At 37.9% G+C, this 20,712-nt stretch overlaps 1 protein-coding gene across 1 annotated transcript in view; it reads left to right on the forward strand.

Moving 5' to 3' along the window:
* Positions 1–20,712, forward strand: part of LOC145674633 (carboxypeptidase B-like) — a 139,953-nt gene that overhangs the window by 81,322 nt on the left and 37,919 nt on the right. The window contains exons 4-6 of the mRNA XM_081744851.1: positions 1,852–1,999; positions 6,380–6,534; positions 18,528–18,618. Coding sequence (XP_081600977.1) covers positions 1,852–1,999; positions 6,380–6,534; positions 18,528–18,618 — 394 coding nt within the window. The remainder of the gene's footprint in view (positions 1–1,851; positions 2,000–6,379; positions 6,535–18,527; positions 18,619–20,712) is intronic.

Genomic DNA, 20,712 nt, shown 5'->3' on the forward strand with positions numbered 1-20,712 from the left:
TTACTTACCAATAATGTTGCCTACCTTTATTTGCAATGCAATGTGTTACTAAAAAGCAAATCAAATAACACTCCTCGCCATTCAGGCTCCCGAACTAGAAATACATGATTTACAGTTCTCTGTGTTAGAGGAATGCACATTTATTATATTATTCTTTCAAATAACACGTTACACAAATTACTTCACTTTCAATGTGTAGTTTCATATCATCACTAACAATCATCTTGTTCCGATAGGAAAATAACCCCCTCCTGCAAAAAGAAAAAAAAAAACCTGACCGTAGCGAAAGGGCGTGAACCTTCTTTAGGCGATTAATCGGGTCCAATATTTCAATAAGTTTCTGCACACAAATATTTCAGTAAAAGAGGAAAATTTATTCAAACTTTCTGAATACCTATTTATGGCGAAATTTGGTTCCCTTGGAACTTTTTAAGAGTTTGAAGGGCCACCATTTTGAACATTTTCATCTGATTATTCTGGTTAACGAACTCATCAAGATATTTCAACAATTAATGTTTGTGCCAAGATTCGTCTCAATCCGCTGAAAATTAGGGTGGTTATGGCATTCACAAATAGCGTTATATATATACAAATAGATAGATAAATAGACACACAGAGGGAGAGAGAAAAAGTGTTTTTCTCCCTTCTCGCACCTGTGGTGCGTCAGAGCTAAACCGGGCCCCTTTGCAAAACGTATTGACCAGCCTAACCTAAACACAAACCTCTTACTTGCTAACGTAGAAACGTGGTCGGGAGGTGTAAGGCATGTAGAAATTGTATTTTTAATAACCATGAGTGTGGTCCACTTCCATGTTTTTCTTTTTACTTTTTGTAGCTACATCGGAACGTTCAATTTTTATTCTTCACTAATTGCAAATGGCGTTTACATTCAAAATATGAGGAATTTTGGTGGCATTTGTTCGGATATTCTTCTCTTTGGAAATGAGGAAAAGAATAAAAGCAATACGCAAAGACAAAAAGTATTATCAGTACTAAACATTACCAATAATAATTGCTACGAAAAACTAAATACGACCTTTTTTACCATCTCTCATGTGTTGTATGTATTATTAACAAAAATTTTTAAAAGTGTCCTTGCCGAGGATTCGAACTTGCGTCCTGTGCATTTGTAAGCCAGCACCTTAACCACTACACCAAGATCATGGCATGGTGATCGTTTAGTTGTCGGCGTATTTGTTGTATTTGTGTTTTATGTTCCCACTTCGACAATTTTTACTCTTTTTTTGTAAGTTTAACAGCTGTTTCTGGCTTTCTCTTTCGGTGTCGTCCTTTATTTACACTATGCACTATTCGTATTCACAGCTTGTGCCCCTCTGCAATGTCTTATTCAGATTAAGCTTTTCTTTTTGCCCCTCAGTAAACATTTGATTGATATAATTCTCATACTCTCCACGGATGGAGCGCAGGAATGCCAGACTCGAAAAATAGGTGTACATTTACTTTCCTGACAGATCATACATAGTTGCAAATATCAACTAGGTGTAACAAGTACCTAAAGCTGTAGGTAGCTGAGGTACATACTTACTACATGAATATCATATGTGCCAAGTATCGGGTACCTAAAAAGTAGCTGAAACACCTAAATGGCACATGCCTAGCACATCTTGTGCTGTTAGGGTTATGAGAAGTGAGACTCAAATTCGGATGATCCATACAAAAGTAGTAACCCAAGTAACTCTGTGACCCATAACTCGTTCCATCACTGCTCTGATTGTTCCGTATGCTGTAGGACAACAATAGTATTTTTCTTTTCAATGTACGGGCGAAAGCAAATCAAGAATTTGGATACAACGTTTTGTCTTGACTATATTGTGTGTTTTTCGTTTACAGATTTCTGCATATCTTGATTACTTAGCTAAGCAATATCAAGACACTGTGGTCGTTGAGAGCATAGGAAAAACTTTCGAAGGAAGAGACTTGAAACTATTATCAATAACAAATCCATCAAAGACAAATCCAGCTATTTTTATTGACGGAGGTAAGTTAATATATATAGTGAAGCCTCACTTATATGTGGAATTGGGTTGTAAAGGCACGGCAGATAGGGAAAGTCGCGGATAACCAGAATAAAGACAACAATGAGGTGCAAACCAGTGGTGGGCACAAAAACCGGTTTTTCGGTTTTAGGAAAACCGGCTTTTGAAAATTTTCAAAAAAACTGTTTTCTCACCGAAACTGGTTTTGGTTTTTCACCGGATCCGTTTTTCTTGAAAACCGGTTCCGTTTTTTCCAAAATTGGTTCTATTTCTGACCAGAATAGTGTTTCCTTGTTCCCCGGAAACCGATTCCGTTTCCGCAGAAATAGTTTTATGTTTTCCAAAAGTTTTTATGGAAACCAGTTTCGGTGAAAACCGAACCCGTTTCAAAGAAAATCGAAACCAGTTTTGGAGAAAACCGAAATGACAGTTTTTCAGATTTTGGTTTTTCTAGAAACCGGTTTCTTGTTTTTATAAAAACCGGTTTTGTCCATCCCTAATGCAAACACGTAGCAGTATTTCAGCACAAAAGATATGTATTGCTCCGGTCGTCAAAGTCAGTGATCAGAAAATGTGACAGCCATGACCAAAACAAAAGAGCAAGAGTCTCCCACTTGTCCACAAATTCCGAGAAAGCCTATAGCATTACGATGCTCAATAAACTTGTCAGCAATTTTGGACCTTCGCACTGTAGGCTCTGTTGTATTTTCCCGGTTATCGGCTTGGATTAAAATTGTTGTTCTGAGGTTCGTAATTAACCCTCCAGTGGTCATCCGCGGACTTTCACTCCACAGGGAACAATGAATGCAATTTACTACCACGTAAATCACTCTTCCTAATTCCCATTTTTCACATCTTGCAACAATCGGTTTCTACGTATCAGAGTAGAGTTGCACTTCGAAGCGTCCACTACTGTTAGAAGTATTTAATTTTACAATGCAATTTATTTTTATGTTTTAGAGCATACAGTACTTACATTGCATACGGAGTGTCAGTTCGCAGCGACTACTTACCATATCAAACATAATTGAGCGTGATTGTAGCAGGGTTAATTTTTTGCAGCACTCGCGGATAATCGTGGATATATATACGAGGGTAGACTAAAAAGTTTTGCCTCTTGATTAGTATCTCGGGTTACAGTGAACATAATTAAATGAAATAATTAAAAAAAAACAATGTGTACCTTGGCGTCTAGATTTCAACTCTGGAACATCATTTTCACCCACTTCCTCCAATATCACAAAAGTCCTTCCATCGCGACATGGTAGAAATCCTTCAGTTTAGAGAAGACCCAAAAGTTGCTGGATGAAAAATCAGGATTGTATTCTGACTCCTTCTGCTGTCAAGGATTCGATTACGGGTCTCTGTTTTAACCGCACATCCACAACTGCTGACCATATGGCAGATGACAACAACTACCGCAATATGCTGTTCTAGGTTAGAAATGGAGGAACGCTCAGCAAATGTTGCGATATATCTGCAAATAAAAATAACATGGATACTAAAAACAAGCAGAAAGTTTCAGCCCACCGTCGTATATGACATTTCTCATACTTTTTTTCTTACTCTTATATAAAAAAAACTTCTACAGTGACCTACCTAGGAGAATTTTTTATCTGTACAAGGTGCTCTAAACCAGCTCACTTCAACTTGTCTATAAATATGACAAGATATAAGATGGCCGCCTACGAAAAACTGAACTCCATGAAACTAAATAAATTGATGATTTATTTACCACTTACCACTTACAAATGGTAGCGTTACTAGAAGTTTACAGAAGCCTGGGCAAACTTTTACGGTAGCCACTCTATTCTGGCTTCTATAACTGACAATTCACATATTCTCGAAGTTTATAATGACAGAATTATTTCGTATACCCCATGTTAGAAATATACAAATCTAAACACAATTTACATGCAAAATATATAAAATTTATTCACACGTACATATAAACGCAAATATATATACTAGCTGAATATATATATATATATATATATATATTTTTGCATGGGGTCTGTTTGGAAGTCAACACCTGTGGGAGGATTTTCACTATTCATTTCAGCGACCGCGAAAACTAAGGATTTGACACGGTCATTTTGGACTATTTTTACATGTCTCGGTACCCCTCTTCCCCGCTGACTCCCGGCTCACATACAATGGTAGCTGAATTTGCAAGTCATCACTAATGGAAGTATCGCCATTGATCTCAGCGACCGCGAAAACTATGGATTTGACACTAATACCAGTCATTTTGGATTTCTTTTAAATGTTTCGGTATCCGCCCCCATGGTCCCGGCCCGCAGTGGAATAGGGTGAATTTGGAAGTTAATGCGATCAGAGTTTCACCATTGATCTCAGCGACCGTGAAAACTATGAATTCGACACTAATATCGGTCATTTTCTACTACTTTACATGTGCAGGCAAACATCCACCCCTGCCTTATACCACCCCTGCTTCGAATTTCGAAAAAAAGCTTCGTCTTGGTCTGGGACCTGGACCAAGGTATCCGTGACACAAATAAGGTAACTTTTGATCTATTCGTCTGGTTCCCAGACCAGTCCCAATAAATGCAACCCCTGAAACCCCCTGGTTCGAAATTTAAAAGAAAAACGCTTCGTCTTGGTCTGGGGTCTGGACCAAGGTACCCGTGACCCAAATAAAGTAACTTTCGGTCCACTCGTCTGGTCCCCAAGCCGCACAGAGATACACAGGCAGACAGGCACACAAACAAACACTTTATTTTATTTATACTAGATAGAAGTGTAAAGAGTATGAGTACGATTGTAAAGAATTTTATGTATTTGTGTATCAGACGCGCTCCCAGAAATTTTTCTTAAGGGTCAAATACTACAAGCTACTACATCTATGTATTGTCTGTCAAACAAATAAATGCATGTTTTCTGCGGGATAGTATCTTGCCTCTTGCTGCTATGAAAATAAAATACTACACATTACCCCATATCATTTCGCCAGTAGCTTTCTATTTGCTGATCAGTTAAAACAGTATTTCTGGGCATTGTGGCGAAAAATGTATTTGCTTTTTCGTGTATTTTACGAAAAAGACAGAGTGAACACAATAAAAACGAAACAAGAAAAAATAGAATACGATGTAAAGTGCTTGGACTCTTTCGACAAATCACTCAATGTAGAGCTTTCCTTGCAAGCAGGAGTTGAGAATGCTCCAAGAGCATTGCCAGAACGAACTTAAAAAGTTTTTTTTTTCTTATTAACTTCTACAGGCTTTATACCAATTGTTCTATGTACAGGTACTTTATTATTATACTCACTAAACAATTCTTGAAGTATATCTATTTATAATTTTCTAAAGTACTAAAGTACTAAATTTTTCCACATGTTTTTTCAAGAGTTCTGTTAAAACGTTCTACGATATGTAATTTTAGGAAGACCACAAACATTACAAATTGATTTAACAGATATGTAAAATATTGCAAAGTATAATAATAATTACAAATATATATTTATGTTGTATTGATAGTTTTTCTCGATATTCATGTTGTGTTCCGTTAAAAACAATGAAAGGTTCTGAATTTCTAAGAGCAATAACATTTTTTTTAAAATTAAGTTGCCCGTGTTTAACAAACAAATAGACTTTGGAGATGAATTTTATATTCAACATGTAAAACGGCTGTTTAAAGAATATGAAACTAATCATTATAGTGCTCAAAATTGAAAAATTCGCAAAATATCATTCCCGACATATGGCTCCTTAAATTTCCTCAAATCGGAACTTTTTTGGTCAATATCTCGTGAACGGTAAGACTGACGCGGAAAATTGCATCACTTTCTCAGTTTTTGGTGCTCTATCGAATGGAGGGCTCAAAATTGAAAAATTCGCAAATAACAGACACACACACATACACACATACACATAGAGAGAGAGAGAGAGAGAGAGAGAGAGAAAGAAAGAAAGAAAGAAAGAAGTCAGTAACGAACTAGATTTTACAGAAAAAAAGAAACTAGATTGTTTTTATAAGAAAAATAATACAGATGAAGTATAAGATCAAATTTTCATGCAACATCAATCATTTCCCTTTTAAACAAGAATAGTTTTATTGAGAAAGTGTATAAATGTATGATAAGTTAAGTTTTTGGGGGCTCTGGACCGGGTGAAGACGCCTGAGTACACCCTTGGTGTGTATGAAATATTATTACCTGTTGAAAGATTAACAATGTGAGACAACGATAGTATCAGAGGAAACCAGCAATTTATTTGATATCAAGATATTGTACAAGTTAATTTTGCAGATACAAAACACTTGTAGTTAGATATTAATGAGCACCTCTTTTTCCTTTTGAAGGTTACAGTATTGTTGTCTAAAATAATTATGAGATAAGTATTTACCAGAATATCTTGTTTCAGGGATCCATGCAAGAGAATGGATTGCGCCAGCTATGGTAACCTATATCATCAAACAATTGGTGGAAAACAAAGAAAACCACCCAATGATAGAACATGTAGATTGGTTTCTGTTGCCAGTTTTAAACCCGGATGGATACGAGTACACTCATACGCAGGTGACTTTACGCTTTTTTTTTTAACTTCATGCAGGGGCGGATCCAGGACGGACTTTTGGGGGGAGGCGGTGGGTTGTAATATTGCTACTACTCAGAGCTACTTTCAAGAGCTCTAAACTCTGGGATGGGTTTTATTTATATATAAAATAAGAAAGTCTCTTCTTCTGGGGGGCGATTGCCCCGATTGCCACCCGCTGGGTTCGCCCCTGACTTCATGCATAGATTTTCACTGGATTTGGGCAGTAACGCAGTGAATAAAGAAATAACGGAAAATGTGGATACGGTTTTAATAATAGCCTAACTATTCGGAGGTGGCTTGCTAAATTATACTCTATATACAGATAGGATAATTCAAAATGAATGGTACAGTCCGCAGCAAAACACTTGCAACATGAGCATGTAAGTTTATTGTGAAACTACGCCTAACAGCGCAGGGAATCATCATAACATCTAAGTGGCACGAATCACGCCAGAAGAAACCTCGGCGTCCTCCCCTGCACACTTATTTTGGAGCAAAGGACTTCGTCGTTTCACAATAAATTTACATGCTCATGTTGCAGGTTTTTCCTGCGGACTGTACAAAAATTTAGATGTGAGTATTTTGATCGCACGGAGTTGTGAAGCTTGACCTACATCTACCAATGTAATCACCCAATAGAACGCACGGGTGTGTCCCGCTCATCAAACCCCAGCCACGAAATTTGCCAGTGTCCTCCCTCGCCCTATAAAGATAACGTCTTCCGAGGATACAGTGTTGTCACATTGCTAGTAAGATTTGTTTCGTTGTTATTGCTCTTGTTTTCATTCTTTTATATTTTTGTTATTATAATTGTTACCACTGACTTTCAGTAATTGTTTGTGTTCGTGTTATTGTTAATTAAGTGCTACTTTTTCCCTTTTTTCGTCCTTCGCCATGTCTACCAAGTTCGGCAACGTTGTTGGTACGCTTCTGTTGTTTCACTTTTTCTACCAAGCATGCGTTCGGAAGGCAGCTGTGCGAATCTTACCGAATTCATCCGATGTATAACACTTGACGGAAAGCAGTTCTATGATTGGTGTAGAGCCTAGGCTTCACGAGTACTCGCGGTCACTATAGGTTTGTTCATCCCTCCTCCAAGGGTTTGCGCACAACTCCCTAAATTTATCAATCTCTCCACCAAATTTATCTTTTACCCCAGGATTTACTATTCTGTACCCCAAATTTGTCATTCTACCCTAAATTTATCATTCTCCAATTTGAGCGCGTTTTTTTAAGTTAAAAATTGCGTGCTCTCGACATGCGCTCTCTCTAGTACCCTTACTTTTGACTGCTGGGATGAATTTATGTTTTGTCTATTCTCTACCCGAGCGGTTTCCAACCTTTTTTGACTGACGACACACTTTTCTAAGCTAGCAAGATATCATGACACACTGGTTTGATCTTTTATTATTAATAATAATATAGATTAGAATAATGCAAGCCTATAAGTTACGTAAGTAGCTAATGATGTAGTGACTTTAAGAGGCAGTAAACATTGTTGCTGCCACTGGAGCATTGAGGTGTTGACTGGTACAGCCTCTCTCAAAATTAATTTTAACTAATTATTAAATGCTTTATGATTGTTACATTCTAAAATTTCCCAACACACCTTGTGGAACTATGAGACCAGAGTTGGCGTGGGTCAATGAAAACTTGACCCACGACCCACTGACCCACCACCCACCGTGACCCACTCTGACCCACGACCCACCATGACCTACCAACCACTGTGACCCACCACCCACCATGACCCAATGTGACCCACCATGAACCACCACCCACCGTGACCCACTCTGATCCACTCTGACCCACCGTGATCCACCACCCACCATGAACCACTCTCATCCATTGTGACCTACTCTGACTCACCAAAATCCATCGTCATCAACTCTGAACACGATCCACGGCTCCTTCTGTACTGACTAAAGAGTTTACACTTGTAATAAAACAAGAAGGTGAAATTGTCACTAATTGGAGTTTGAATTTCTAGTCAATCGCTCAAGCACCACTCTGTTACAATAACAGTGGATCTGACCTTTACGATATAAAATGGTAAAGTGTTTGTCAGTGAGGAAATTGAAACAGTTCGAGGTTGGGGGAAATTAGTGTGTGCCTAAAATATACTTGTACTAAGAGAGTATTCTTGCAAGTGTTAATTTCTAAACGCATTCCAAAAGAAACTTCTATTTGCAGGAAAATATCCCTGTACAATATGGAAAAGGTTATGGTTTCTCAGTTTACAGTATTTTTCTCACAAAAGACTTGAAAAATCAGTTTTTCATAGTGTATAAAGGTGCTCGGGTACCCTATGTGAGAGCATCTCCACAAAGTGTGCTCAAAATTGTAATTTGTGTAATCACTAAAAAGCCATGTTAAATTTAAGTTACAAATATGCATAATTACAATTATTATGAATATGTATTCAAAGTAGTTTACCTAAAGCAAAGAAGAGACTTACTAAAAATTAGGTACAAAGTTGAATAACACAAATAAGCCATTAGTAATACAAGTATACATTTTCTATAACTCGTAATTTTCCACCTTAAAACAAATCTGAAATCGGGTTTATTTCCTGTTAGTAACTTTTTCGTGGTAAATCATCCACAGCGGAATGATGTCTATCCTTCAGCCAAGAAATAACTAGCTCGTCTACTTTGAGCTTGTCTAGCAGTGGGCCATTAACATTGATGAACAACAAGTTAGATCATCTATGAGCTCTTAGTCTATTTCTAATATCAGTCATCTGTAAATTCATAAGGAGAAATCCCCATTCGCACTCTGTCGTGGAAATTGATAATACTTCTACCCGATTCTGCAACTCCTCATCGACAACCTGCTTGTTAGACTTAAGTCTGATAACGATTTTTCTTGGTCAGTTTTGAAATACTCAGCAAGAAGTATCATCTTTCTATCACCATACAACGCATTTTCCATATCGACCATGTCAGTTGGTAATGTCGACTCATGGAGAACAGAGACTCCATCTACCACGCCTTCGATAGGGAATCTTGTGAATAAATTATCAATTAAAGCCTGATAAACTGATGATTTCTTATTTGTTTATAAATTTAATTTTTGTAATTATACATAAAGGTTTGATGCCATTACCCTCCCCCGTCTAGAAAGCGAAAGAGAACAAGGTTCCTGGAAAGTGTTCAGAGGTGAATGGAAATTTCCCTCCTTCTTCCCCTTCAATTACCACATTGCTGTTTGCCATGTGCCAAATTTCGATGAATTTCAATTAAATTATCATAGTATAATTATTTCCTTGTTTTATTATCAATACTTTTCAGTGAAAAAAAGGATGAAATCTGAAAATTCCAAATCAAGGTAAGTAGACCAACGTAAAAGGGGGGGGTGGAATGTAAAATTTTCCATATAATTATGCGTACAATCCAAACTTAAAATTTCCGTGCAATCAGTGGCGGTCGGTGGATTGTGGTTTCGGGTGTTGCAGTACGAACGATAAGAGACAGAAGATATAAAGTGGACTCATTGACTAATCAGCATAACATTAAATGCAAATGCTATGTGACATGTGAAATTTAATAAAATTCTGTTTTTAAAAACTGCAGAACATTTTATCCAATTAATCACCTTAATTAATTAGTAAGATCATTCTCCTCTCTTTGATTGGAGCAAGTCTGTCTAATACATGCTGGTGGAACTCTGGTATTCTTATTGTCAGGTCTTTTTTCGATGGAAAGCATAATCAATGGTGATAACCTTTCTTGGGACTTTCAATTCCTTGAAAGTGTCAATTCTTTTTCATGTAGAAAAATACTTTTCGTCTTTTGCTGACGCCATAGGTACAGTTAATATTAATTTCAGAAGCTTTGTAGATTCACTAAATATTTTTTCTAGATTATTGCGAACGATTCATTCTAGCAAATTCAGTCCCTGACAGTGATCCGAATTCCTCTTCAGCGTTGATTGAAGGGAGTTCTTAACAGAGATTAGTGTTATAAAAAATGTCCATTGAACACACTTTATTCACAGTTTAACCAGGAAAATTTAAAATAAATTGAGGAAATGTATCTAGTGCAAACATTACTGCCATAAAACATCTTGTAAATTTAAACTGGATATTTTTTTTCGAACACTCTCCTGAATTGTTCTTTGTTTGTTTTGTCTAAGCCTTAATTGCAAGTTTTTCCTCAGTTGAAAGCTGGTCAATGTTTTTGTAAGTTACTTACACAAGTCACGGCATACAATTCATTCAGAATTTGTAGGTTATTTTCAGAATTAAAGCACACACAATAAAATTAAATCTAATAAACAAAAACCGAAACAGTGATACAAAAGAGATACTGGTATATGAATTCCGAATGTCACCTATTCATACATTAACACACATACGTGTGCGTAAAAGAAAAAACTACATTCCAGATCATCCGTCTTGGTTGTTACGCAATGCACGATGAATACAATACACTTCCACATTAGGCGAAACAATGCTTATCAATGTCATATGTTCTGGAAAGAAAACCTCGAAACCCGCCAGATGTAGGATCAGCATGTATACCAAACAGAAGGTAAAAGTCGAAGAACATCAAACAAACAGCACTGCCAGTTCTACACCCAGAAATGTGTGTTGGGAGGGGTTCGATACGTCTATGCAATATATATCTTTCTTATTCTGTATCCGAAAAGACGATAAGTAATAAGTGTCTCCTATATTCTTAGCAAAAAATGATAGAACAATTGTTTTTAAGAAAAGAGAGAGTACATGATGAGGCGTAAAATGAAATATTTAGCCCACATTAATAGTTTCTCTGTTAAACAAGTATAGTTCGTTACGAAAGTCTACAAATGTTAGCCTACAAAAGTTTCGAAATTTTTGGGAGGTCCGGACCCGGATGACCCCCCTCGTGGCTACGCCCCTGAGCATTGCTAACTAGTCCCAAATTCAATGTGGCGTTCCCCATCATACAGTTTTATATGGAAATTATCAAGAGTATAAAATATACTTATTTTATAAAAGAAATGTGTATATACTAAAATACTAGGCTATCCACAGAGGGAGAGGGTCGATTCTATATACTGACTTATTAATATTTGAATCACAAATTACTGTGGAAGAAGCCTTCATTATCAATATAAGCTAAGAATTAACTTGTAAATGAGGGTGTACTTCCATTTGTTTTCTGCTCTACTAGATATTTTCTTTCTTATTTTGTAATTCTGCAATCACTTTTTTAAATTGTCATTATATTGATTTGCTTCAGTATGGTCCTGTAATTTAAAAATATGAATGCATAAAAACAAACTCCATTTGTTAATTGCTAGTGAAATAAAATTTAGAAATCTTATTTAGCGCGAAAAATCTTCTCGTTCACTGAAACCGTGCTGTGTTGCAGAAGCACTGCAACGACCAGACCCTTTAACTTCTGAGATAGGGGAAAGGAGACGTAACATTTGCTCCAATTCCCGCGCTGAAGGAATCTGGTCGTTGTACGCTCACTGCAACACAATATAAATTAGAGACTCTGTGACGAATTATTGTTCGCTTTTTAAAATGGATTAACGAAACGACAGTTACAGAAGTAAAAAAAAAAAAAAAAAAGTTACTTAAAGTGTATATATACGCGAGTATTAAAAAGTATTTTTCTTTTCTTTAATACTATTGATAATAATATTTTTTTCTTGAAATACTTTGGTCGTTGCGCAACGCTGCAACACTAACATCAGCCGCCACTGCGTGCAATTAAGCTTGCAGTACAAATTTTATGCCTATTTTTCTCACAACTTTATGGGTTGATTGCCCTGTGCTGTAACCGCTCCATATAATAAATATAAGCTTCAGCAATTATTATAGTAGAAAGCAATGGATATATGAAGCCAGGCACTGTATTTTTTGTTTCTGACTTTTTCTCTTATATAACATCGATCGTTTTCGATCCTTTTTACAAACCAACTCACTACCAATTTTCCATATATAGAAAGTGCCCCCCATAAAGAAGAATTTAAAAAAATGCTAGGATGTTTATTTTCAATAAAGAGTTAATACATTGAATTTCAACTCCGTAAGTTTAACGGCTTGCGAGATACTCATTTTTTTCCCAAAAATTCGGATTCTCACTGCCTCCTTAGGATATTATACATTATAATGAAAGCAATATAACATCCCAGTTTGTATTAAGGTCTAACTATATACCAAAAGTAATTTAATTTGACTTTGCAATTTGACCGTGATGATCAGGCACACATAGTTACATTCATTTTTTTTAAATAATTTATATATTACAGTGATTCAAAAATGTATTTTTCCAGTAGTTTGCTCCTCTAAAAACTCACAGGTCTCGAAAGCCAAGTAGTAGTAAAGTCCTATTGCTATTATTACAATTAAAAATATGAATATCCAAAAGTGCCTGAAGTTCGTTTTTCACTTGGTTAGATATACTCACCTCAGGTAAGTAGACAGAAACAAGTAGAAAAGGAAGGGAAATGAAGGTCTTGAAAGTAAAAGGAAGACAAATTTACCAGTCTTCAGAAGATACTGTCTACAATGCATTGATCAGAGAGGGTCGGTAGATCATACTGAGTCGGTGAGTCGCAGTGGGTCATGGTGGGTGGTGGGTCACAGTGGGTCACGGTGGGTGGTGGGTCACAGTGGGTCATGGCAGGTGGTGAGTCCCAGTGGGTCATGGTGGGTGGTGGGTCGCAGTGGGTCACGGTGGGTGGTGGGTCACAGTGGGTCACATGCTGTTGACCCACGACCCACTTAGAAAACTTGACCCACTTGACCCACTGACCTACTGACCCACTCCATCTCTGTATGAGACACAACAGTGTGTCGCGACATATCAGTTGGGAACCACTACTCTACCCTATCCCAATACTGAATTAAGAAATCCCTGTAATGTTTTAAGGCAGTATCATATGTGTCTTAGTTATTGAATCAACATAAGTTATACCTCAATTTAAAGCTTATGCTCTATGTATTCAGAGTATATATTATACGACATTCTTGAATCATCTGTAGGATAAAGTCAGGAGAGATCGCTCACTAGGATAGTTCGCGCTTGGGCCAAATGGGATGAAAGAAATCGAGGTGGCTAGTTGTACTGAATGAAGAATCAGCAACTTTACAAATTGAGTCGTCCAGTTAAGTTCATGTGTCGATAGAATGGAACACTGAGAAATATGTTCCTCGTTTGCGTGAATGATGCATAGTACATGAAACAGTTTTCCAAACGTTCGGTATAAATTCGTAGCAACGTTGTGGTGTCAAATAATCAAGAAGTGATGAATATCTGAGTTATTTCATTGTCGAAACAAGCGTTGTGCGTAGTTCTCCGCCCGTCTGGAAAATTACATCAAAGCTTTGCGGGTCCGTTATACGCTACCCAAACAACACAGTTAGTGCAATCATGTTGTAGAAGAGATGGCACAGATATATATACAACACAATAATAGAATAAATTGCGCATGTGGAATAAATAAGATATTGTTCGTGAACATCATACTAGAAAAAATAATGAGAAAGTATGCGATAACACTGTTCAACAAATTTTGATCGAAAGTATGTAAATTCTTTGAAATTGCGATTTTTACATTCATTTAAGCATAATATGAAAGGAAATGATAATAGAAGAATTTTCTTAGCTCAGGTTGTGAAAAAAAACGCCCTTGTACAACAGTAGCTGTATATATACAAATGTATTAATATTTATAGAACATTTAAGCAAAATCCTTGTAAAAACCTACATTTCACTTTTTTTTTATCTATTTCACTGTGATGTGATAAGCTGGGGAGTTAAGAAGTACCCTAACCTATAGCTTTCTATACCCTTGTACTTCCTTTTTCAAAATTGCGCAAATACCAGTTTCAGAGCGATACAGAAAATAAAGTAACCGTGGTCAAGTTAAACATTAACAATTCCGTAATAAAAATCAGTATTAACATCAAAACATGAAAAATATGTACAAATACTTTTTTGTGCAAGAACTACACTGCAATGTAGACAAAAGTTTCAAGTGATCCCTTGTACAGGATTATGTTTATTTTATTTTGAGCGTCTTCGCTTGGCTTGCCTTTTGTAGGTTACATCTGGAGCATCCCTTGCAATAGTCCAACAGTAGTCGGCCAACATGTTAGAACTCCACTTTCCCTCATATCTCTTCTCCATGGCTTCAATATCCTGATGGAAATGCTCACCATGTTCGTCACTTACTGCTCCACAATCTTCGGGAAAGAAGCCTAGATGTGAATGAAGAAAGTGGAGTTTTAGAGACATATTGCAACCAAGATTTTCGTAGCACAATAACAACTTTGCTACCAGTTGTTTGTAATTTGTTGCTTGGTGTCTTCCCAAGAACTGTGAACAAACACTCTTCAAGCTTTCCCACGCAGCTTTCTCCTCACCTTGGAGAATTTCGTCGAACTTGTGATCTTTCAATAGTTGCCTAATCTGTGGCCCTATGAAAACACCCTCTTTAACTTTGGCATCACTTAATCGAGGGAATTGTCCTCTTAGGTGCTTATAGGCTTCATCCTCTTGGTTCATGCTCTTAACAAAACTTTTCATAAGACCTAATTTAATATGTAGAGGGGGAAGCAAAATTCGGTTACGATCTACCAGTGGTTCATGCTGCACATTTTTCACTACCGGCTGAAGAGTTTCTCTGGTACTCCAATCACTTTTGCGGTAATGAGATCCACGATCTCTACTGTCCCACTCACATATAAAGCAACAATACTTTGTATACCCTAACTGCATACCTAGCAACAGTGCTATTACTTTAAGGTCACTACAAATGAGCCACTGAAAATCGTAATATTTAATGGCTTGAAGTAAACGTTTCAAGTTTTCATAAGATTCCTTCATATGAACTGCGTAACCTACAGGAATTCAAGGAAGTTCATTTCCAATATGTAAAAGCACTGCCTTTAAACTCACCTTGGACGAATCTATAAAGAGCCTCCACTCCGTAGGTTCGTAATTAATTTTAAGTGCCCTCATGAGACCATTTACATCTGTACATGCCACAAGTGTGTCTTCCATAGTAAAAAATGAAGTAAACATCTTCTCCCTATTCCAATACACTGAAATATTTATTTTTCCTGCAATAAATTCCATTGCTTTAAGCGCAACGCTAAAATTTCGGCTTTGCTTTTCGAGAGGTCCAAGTCTCTGATTAGATCACTTAGTTCCTCTTGAGTAAGTCTATGTGGTTCACATGGAGGTTCTTCTACAACAAACGTAGGGTCCTTCGAAGTACTTGATTCAGGAGCTTCAACTTCTTGATCATCATCAGAAAAAAGATCGTATTCTTTAGATGGGTCAGGAACAGGTAGTCCTTCTCCATGTGGAACAGGGCGCATTGCAGAAGGAATGTTAGGATAGATCAAGGCCCGCTTCTTCTTCGTGGAAATTCCCTTCTTGACGGAAGGAACCATACAAAAATAACAGTCTCTGATGTGGTCGCTTGGCTCCCTTCAAATCATGGGCACGGCAAAAGGCATTGAGCGCCCCTTCCCAATATGTGATCCTTTGTCGAGTGGGAGTCGACATTTAATTTTGTATGTACCAGTGCGATGTCGATTCAGGCTCGACATGCTTTTTGTGGTTGATTTCGTCCAATATTGAATGTTAGTTGCTTGATTTTTTTGTTATTATATCTACTAGGCAATTTTTAAACCACTATTTTCACTCCTATTTTAATAGTTTGCGTTAATGTAGTACGTTTTAACTTTGAAAAGCTATCTTATAAGAGCGCTGTAATTAGGCAAATTGATTTACACCAGTTCACGTTTCAAGCATGGAGGCTGAGATGGCTGGGACGTGTAGAACAAAAAAATGACGACGGTGTTGAAAAAGAAAATTGAAATAACAGGTAAAAGGAAGAGAGGAAGATCCAAAATGAGATGGAAGTATAAGACACAGGGTGGACCATAATTATGTAAATGATGTTTGACTGACTAGTGTTTGTAATTCTGGACAAAGGGTTTCGATATGGCAACACTGTGTAACCTTAGGATGGGGATAACGGTCACAGGACTTAGAACCATTAGTGTATGCCAAACAGGATGGTGGGGCTCAAAAACATTCCCCAACCGCGGAATCAGCTGACGTGGGTCTGTGTAGTGGTCAACTCGATCTCCCGATTTAACAACACATTACTTTTTCTTATCGGGTGTGTTAAAGGATAAAATATATCAACATCACGTACACAACTTGGCCAAACTACGGGAAGCTATCACAGAAGAGTTCCACAGGATACCAGCACAGGTCTGTCAAGCTACTTGTGACAACCTTGCTCTTCGTCTCCAGGCATGTATCGATTTGGATGATTGCTCTTCATCTCCAGGCATGTATCGATTTGGATGGTTGCTCTTCGTCTCCAGGCATGTATCGATTTGGATGGTTGCTCTTCGTCTCCAGGCATGTATCGATTTGGATGGTTGCTCTTCGTCTCCAGGCATGTATCGATTTGGATGGTTGCACTTGGTCTCCAGGCATGTATCGATTTGGATGATTGCTCTTCCTCTCAAGGCTGTATCGATTTGGATAGTTGCTCTTCATCTCCAGGCATGTATCGATTTGGATGGTTGCTCTTCGTCTCCAGGCATGTATCGATTTGGATGGTTGCTCTTCGTCTCCAGGCATGTATCGATTTGGATGGTTGCTCTTCGTCTCCAGGCATGTATCGATTTGGATGGTTGCTCTTCGTCTCCAGGCATGTATCGATTTGGATGGTTCATTGTGGACCAGCCATGGAGAACACATATTAAAATTCTTATAAGGAAAGGTATCAGGTATGTGTTTGTGTTCAAGTTATGTTGCTAGTTTCTTTTCCACAGTCTTTGAAACATCAAATACATAATTATGGGCAACCCTGTACAAGATGATTTGAGGGAGAGAAGATGGAGAAAACAGGACGCCCAGGATAGACGAAAATGGAGGGAAAGAATTAAAGACGGGACCGCCGACCCCATAAAAACATGAGGAAAGCCGGAGACAAAGAAAATATTTCTGATCAGTTCAGACAAACTCGGAAAATATAAAAGGACCGCAAAAGATTAAAGGGAAAGCTCAAGGAAACCGGTGAAGTACTGAACTAAGTGCTTTAATAACTCAAGTATGAATCTTGGTGTAAATAACAGGTATATTCCTCATCTACCTGTCTGGTATATGTTCTTGAATTACGCCATGTATTTTTAAACTTCCTGTATTATTGTAAAAATAATGCTGTTGTGTATGTTGTGTAGAAATAATTTCAAACTCTAATGCAAGAATAATAATTAAGATTTAATTATAGAGTTATTTGTGTTTGGGACTGCCTCAAAATATAATTATCTTTTATAGTACGTCCGTTTTAATATTAACCATCAGTCTGCTTTATAATGGAAACAACAATTACTTTATCGCCCTACTTCACCGCACAAACATGCAACACACTCATGCAGTGCTGTCCTTGAACTATTCTTTTCATAGATAAACAACTGCTCCAGTATGCATATGCAAATTATTGATTTTCTACATATCCCCTGGATATATGATTGACGTATTGTTGACCCAGACTACGGTGTCAGAAAAAAAACATTCCACCAGCACAGCATGGACGGCCAATCTCATTAGTCGTTTACTTGATTCATGGACATTTAGCTCATGTAGCGTTGATCTCAATTCACGTACGACAGAGAAAGACATTCCGCCAACGCAGCATGCAAAGCCAATTTGATTGCTGATTGGTCGCCTGTCTGTCCCCTGACCTCTTGTTTGACCTAGATTTGGATTAAAAATTACGATGTCATAGATAAACATTCCACCAACGCAGTTATGGACTGCCGATCTGACTGGTCACCTACCTTTTCTCTGGACACCCATGTGCGTGCTATCACATTCCGCCACTGTCATAGGGTTTCATGTTAAAGGTTAATACTTAAAACGGACGAACTATCTACAGTTAACCAAAAAGGAAATCGGATTTCTAATCAGAATTTCAGATAGTTGTTGATTTCTTGCAGGACAGGTTTTGGAGGAAGACACGGTCTACGAATCCGAACAGCGAATGTATGGGAGTAGATGCAAATCGGAACTATGATATACATTGGATGGGTAAGTATATTGTAAAGACTCTGTGTTTTAAGGTAGACCTAAAATATTGTACACGGGATAAAAGTTTCCTCTTCTATACAATAGAATTAAACATTAAAAATAAGTTAAATCTAAATACCTTTGTGATTCCTGGTGAATCTGTAGGAGCCCAATGACCATCCGTCTTGGCACGATAGAGACCACGGTAATTACTTCCAAGGTGTACGCAGAGCCTCTCAATAACCAGGCGTCTTAGAAAGGGGTTAAGGAGCCTCTCAATGAAAAGAAGGTGGAGTGTTTTGCACTTTTGTTGGAAATTCGATGAAGGCTAGTGCGGAAAAGGTGCCATTAGTGGAACCGAACTCACTGAATTTTTTAAATTTTTTTGGACAACACCTTACCCTGCCCCAACGGACTTAAAGTTTTAAAGTGTTTGGTTAGGCAACACGCACAACGCCAATGACAGAAAAGCTACTTGTGGTCGTTTTTAGAGTTACTTGATGGCTATAATACAATTATTTTATTAAAAGAAACTTGTAGCAATGCCAGTAAATAATTTAAAATGTTTATGAGTCAAAGTACAGCCATATTAGCTCAGTTGTTGGAATTAATATCCAGATTTTGTTTGGAATGCCACGTTAACGATGATTATAGGAAGAGCCTTTGATATAACATGATTTTCTTTGTGCAACTCTTCGCTTATTTTGCTCTGTACGCAAAATAACCCAAAACTCACCACGGGTTGGTGGTTGCACATCGTGTTTCGCCCACTCACTCACCCAGTAGGCATACGTTGACATTTGACCTTAGGTCACGTAGTTCTTCTTGGTCTCGAAGCGCGGCATTCTTGTTCTAGACTTCAGTTTGGCTCTAATGTAGATAGCTCTTGCGTTCTGGCCGCACTTTTTCGACGCTGCCTCGGACACCAGCTTCATTGTGCGTTCCATAGCTGGACTATGGCAAGGGAATGTTGTTGTTAGAGTAGCTGAAGTTCGGGTGATTTCTTCAAGCTGCTGATCCGTTATGTTTCGTGTGATTGGCGGGTCTTTTAGACATTTAGGCCAATTAATCATGTCGTAGTAATTTTCAGCTGTAAAGTTTAGTTTCGGAGAAATGAAGTCACGTGGGCGGCTTCATCTCGGAGTCTTCTGGCTGCGGCACATTTTTATCCTTCTCCAGCCTAACGTTCGAATATGCGGATTTTCATCTGCATCGCTATTAGCAGGTTTTCATGATGAGCGTAGTATCCGTTTGTTTGTAGAACAGAATGAACTGTGTTGTAGATTTTCTGGCAGAAAACGTGATAGCTTAACTATGCTAAACAGATGCATGGCGCCGATTTCGCACGAAGGATCTCACCCCATTGAAAACCAGATGGAAGTGTATACTTTAACAATGTACTGGCAAAGTAAACACAAACTTGAACTAGGTTTATCAGTACTGATGTAGTGGCGAAGCATCCTACAAGCCAATGTAAGCCTATCGTGAATGTGATAATGGTCCTGGTTTTCTGTTTGTTAGATCGGTAGTGCACATTTCTGTAGCAACAGCCTTACATATTTCAAAGAGATAGTTCTGGTCCCTGCTTAAACCGTCTAGTTTTCCATTTCAGACACCACCCATTCAACGAGAATGGGTGTAAAGAAGACGATCGGTGAACGTTCACAATCGTTTAATTTCTTTCCGATGGGGCCGCAAAAAGCGTTGGGTCCGGTCGTCCCACCATCCAATTCGGTAACCAGGTGTCAAAATGCCAACTCGTTGGTATGAAGAAGGCAAATGAGATGCTGCAGTTCCTTTCATTTGGATCCTTGTATCTGACTTATCATGCCGTTATCCCATCCTGTGTTCGTGGCTTCACCATCGCTGCCGACTGCCTCAAGACTTTTACACGTCGTACTGGTTCTTCTCTAAAAGCTCCAATATAGAGTCGGCAATATCCTTGCCAATGCCTGACTTAGGCGTGGCATAACCCAAGTATTCTGAACCGGGCTCCGATAGAACTGTGATATGCTTTTCGGTAACCTGTCGTCTTCGTAGTTTGCCGTTAATTTTTCTTGCACAAGAGTTGCATCATTTTTTCTGTCGAAGTAGATACTTCTAATCCCCGGCCTA

The sequence above is a fragment of the Thermobia domestica genome, chromosome 17, assembly GCF_964235325.1.
Source record: "Thermobia domestica chromosome 17, izTheDome1.hap1.1, whole genome shotgun sequence".
In the NCBI taxonomy this organism is placed as follows: Eukaryota; Metazoa; Arthropoda; class Insecta; order Zygentoma; family Lepismatidae; genus Thermobia; species Thermobia domestica.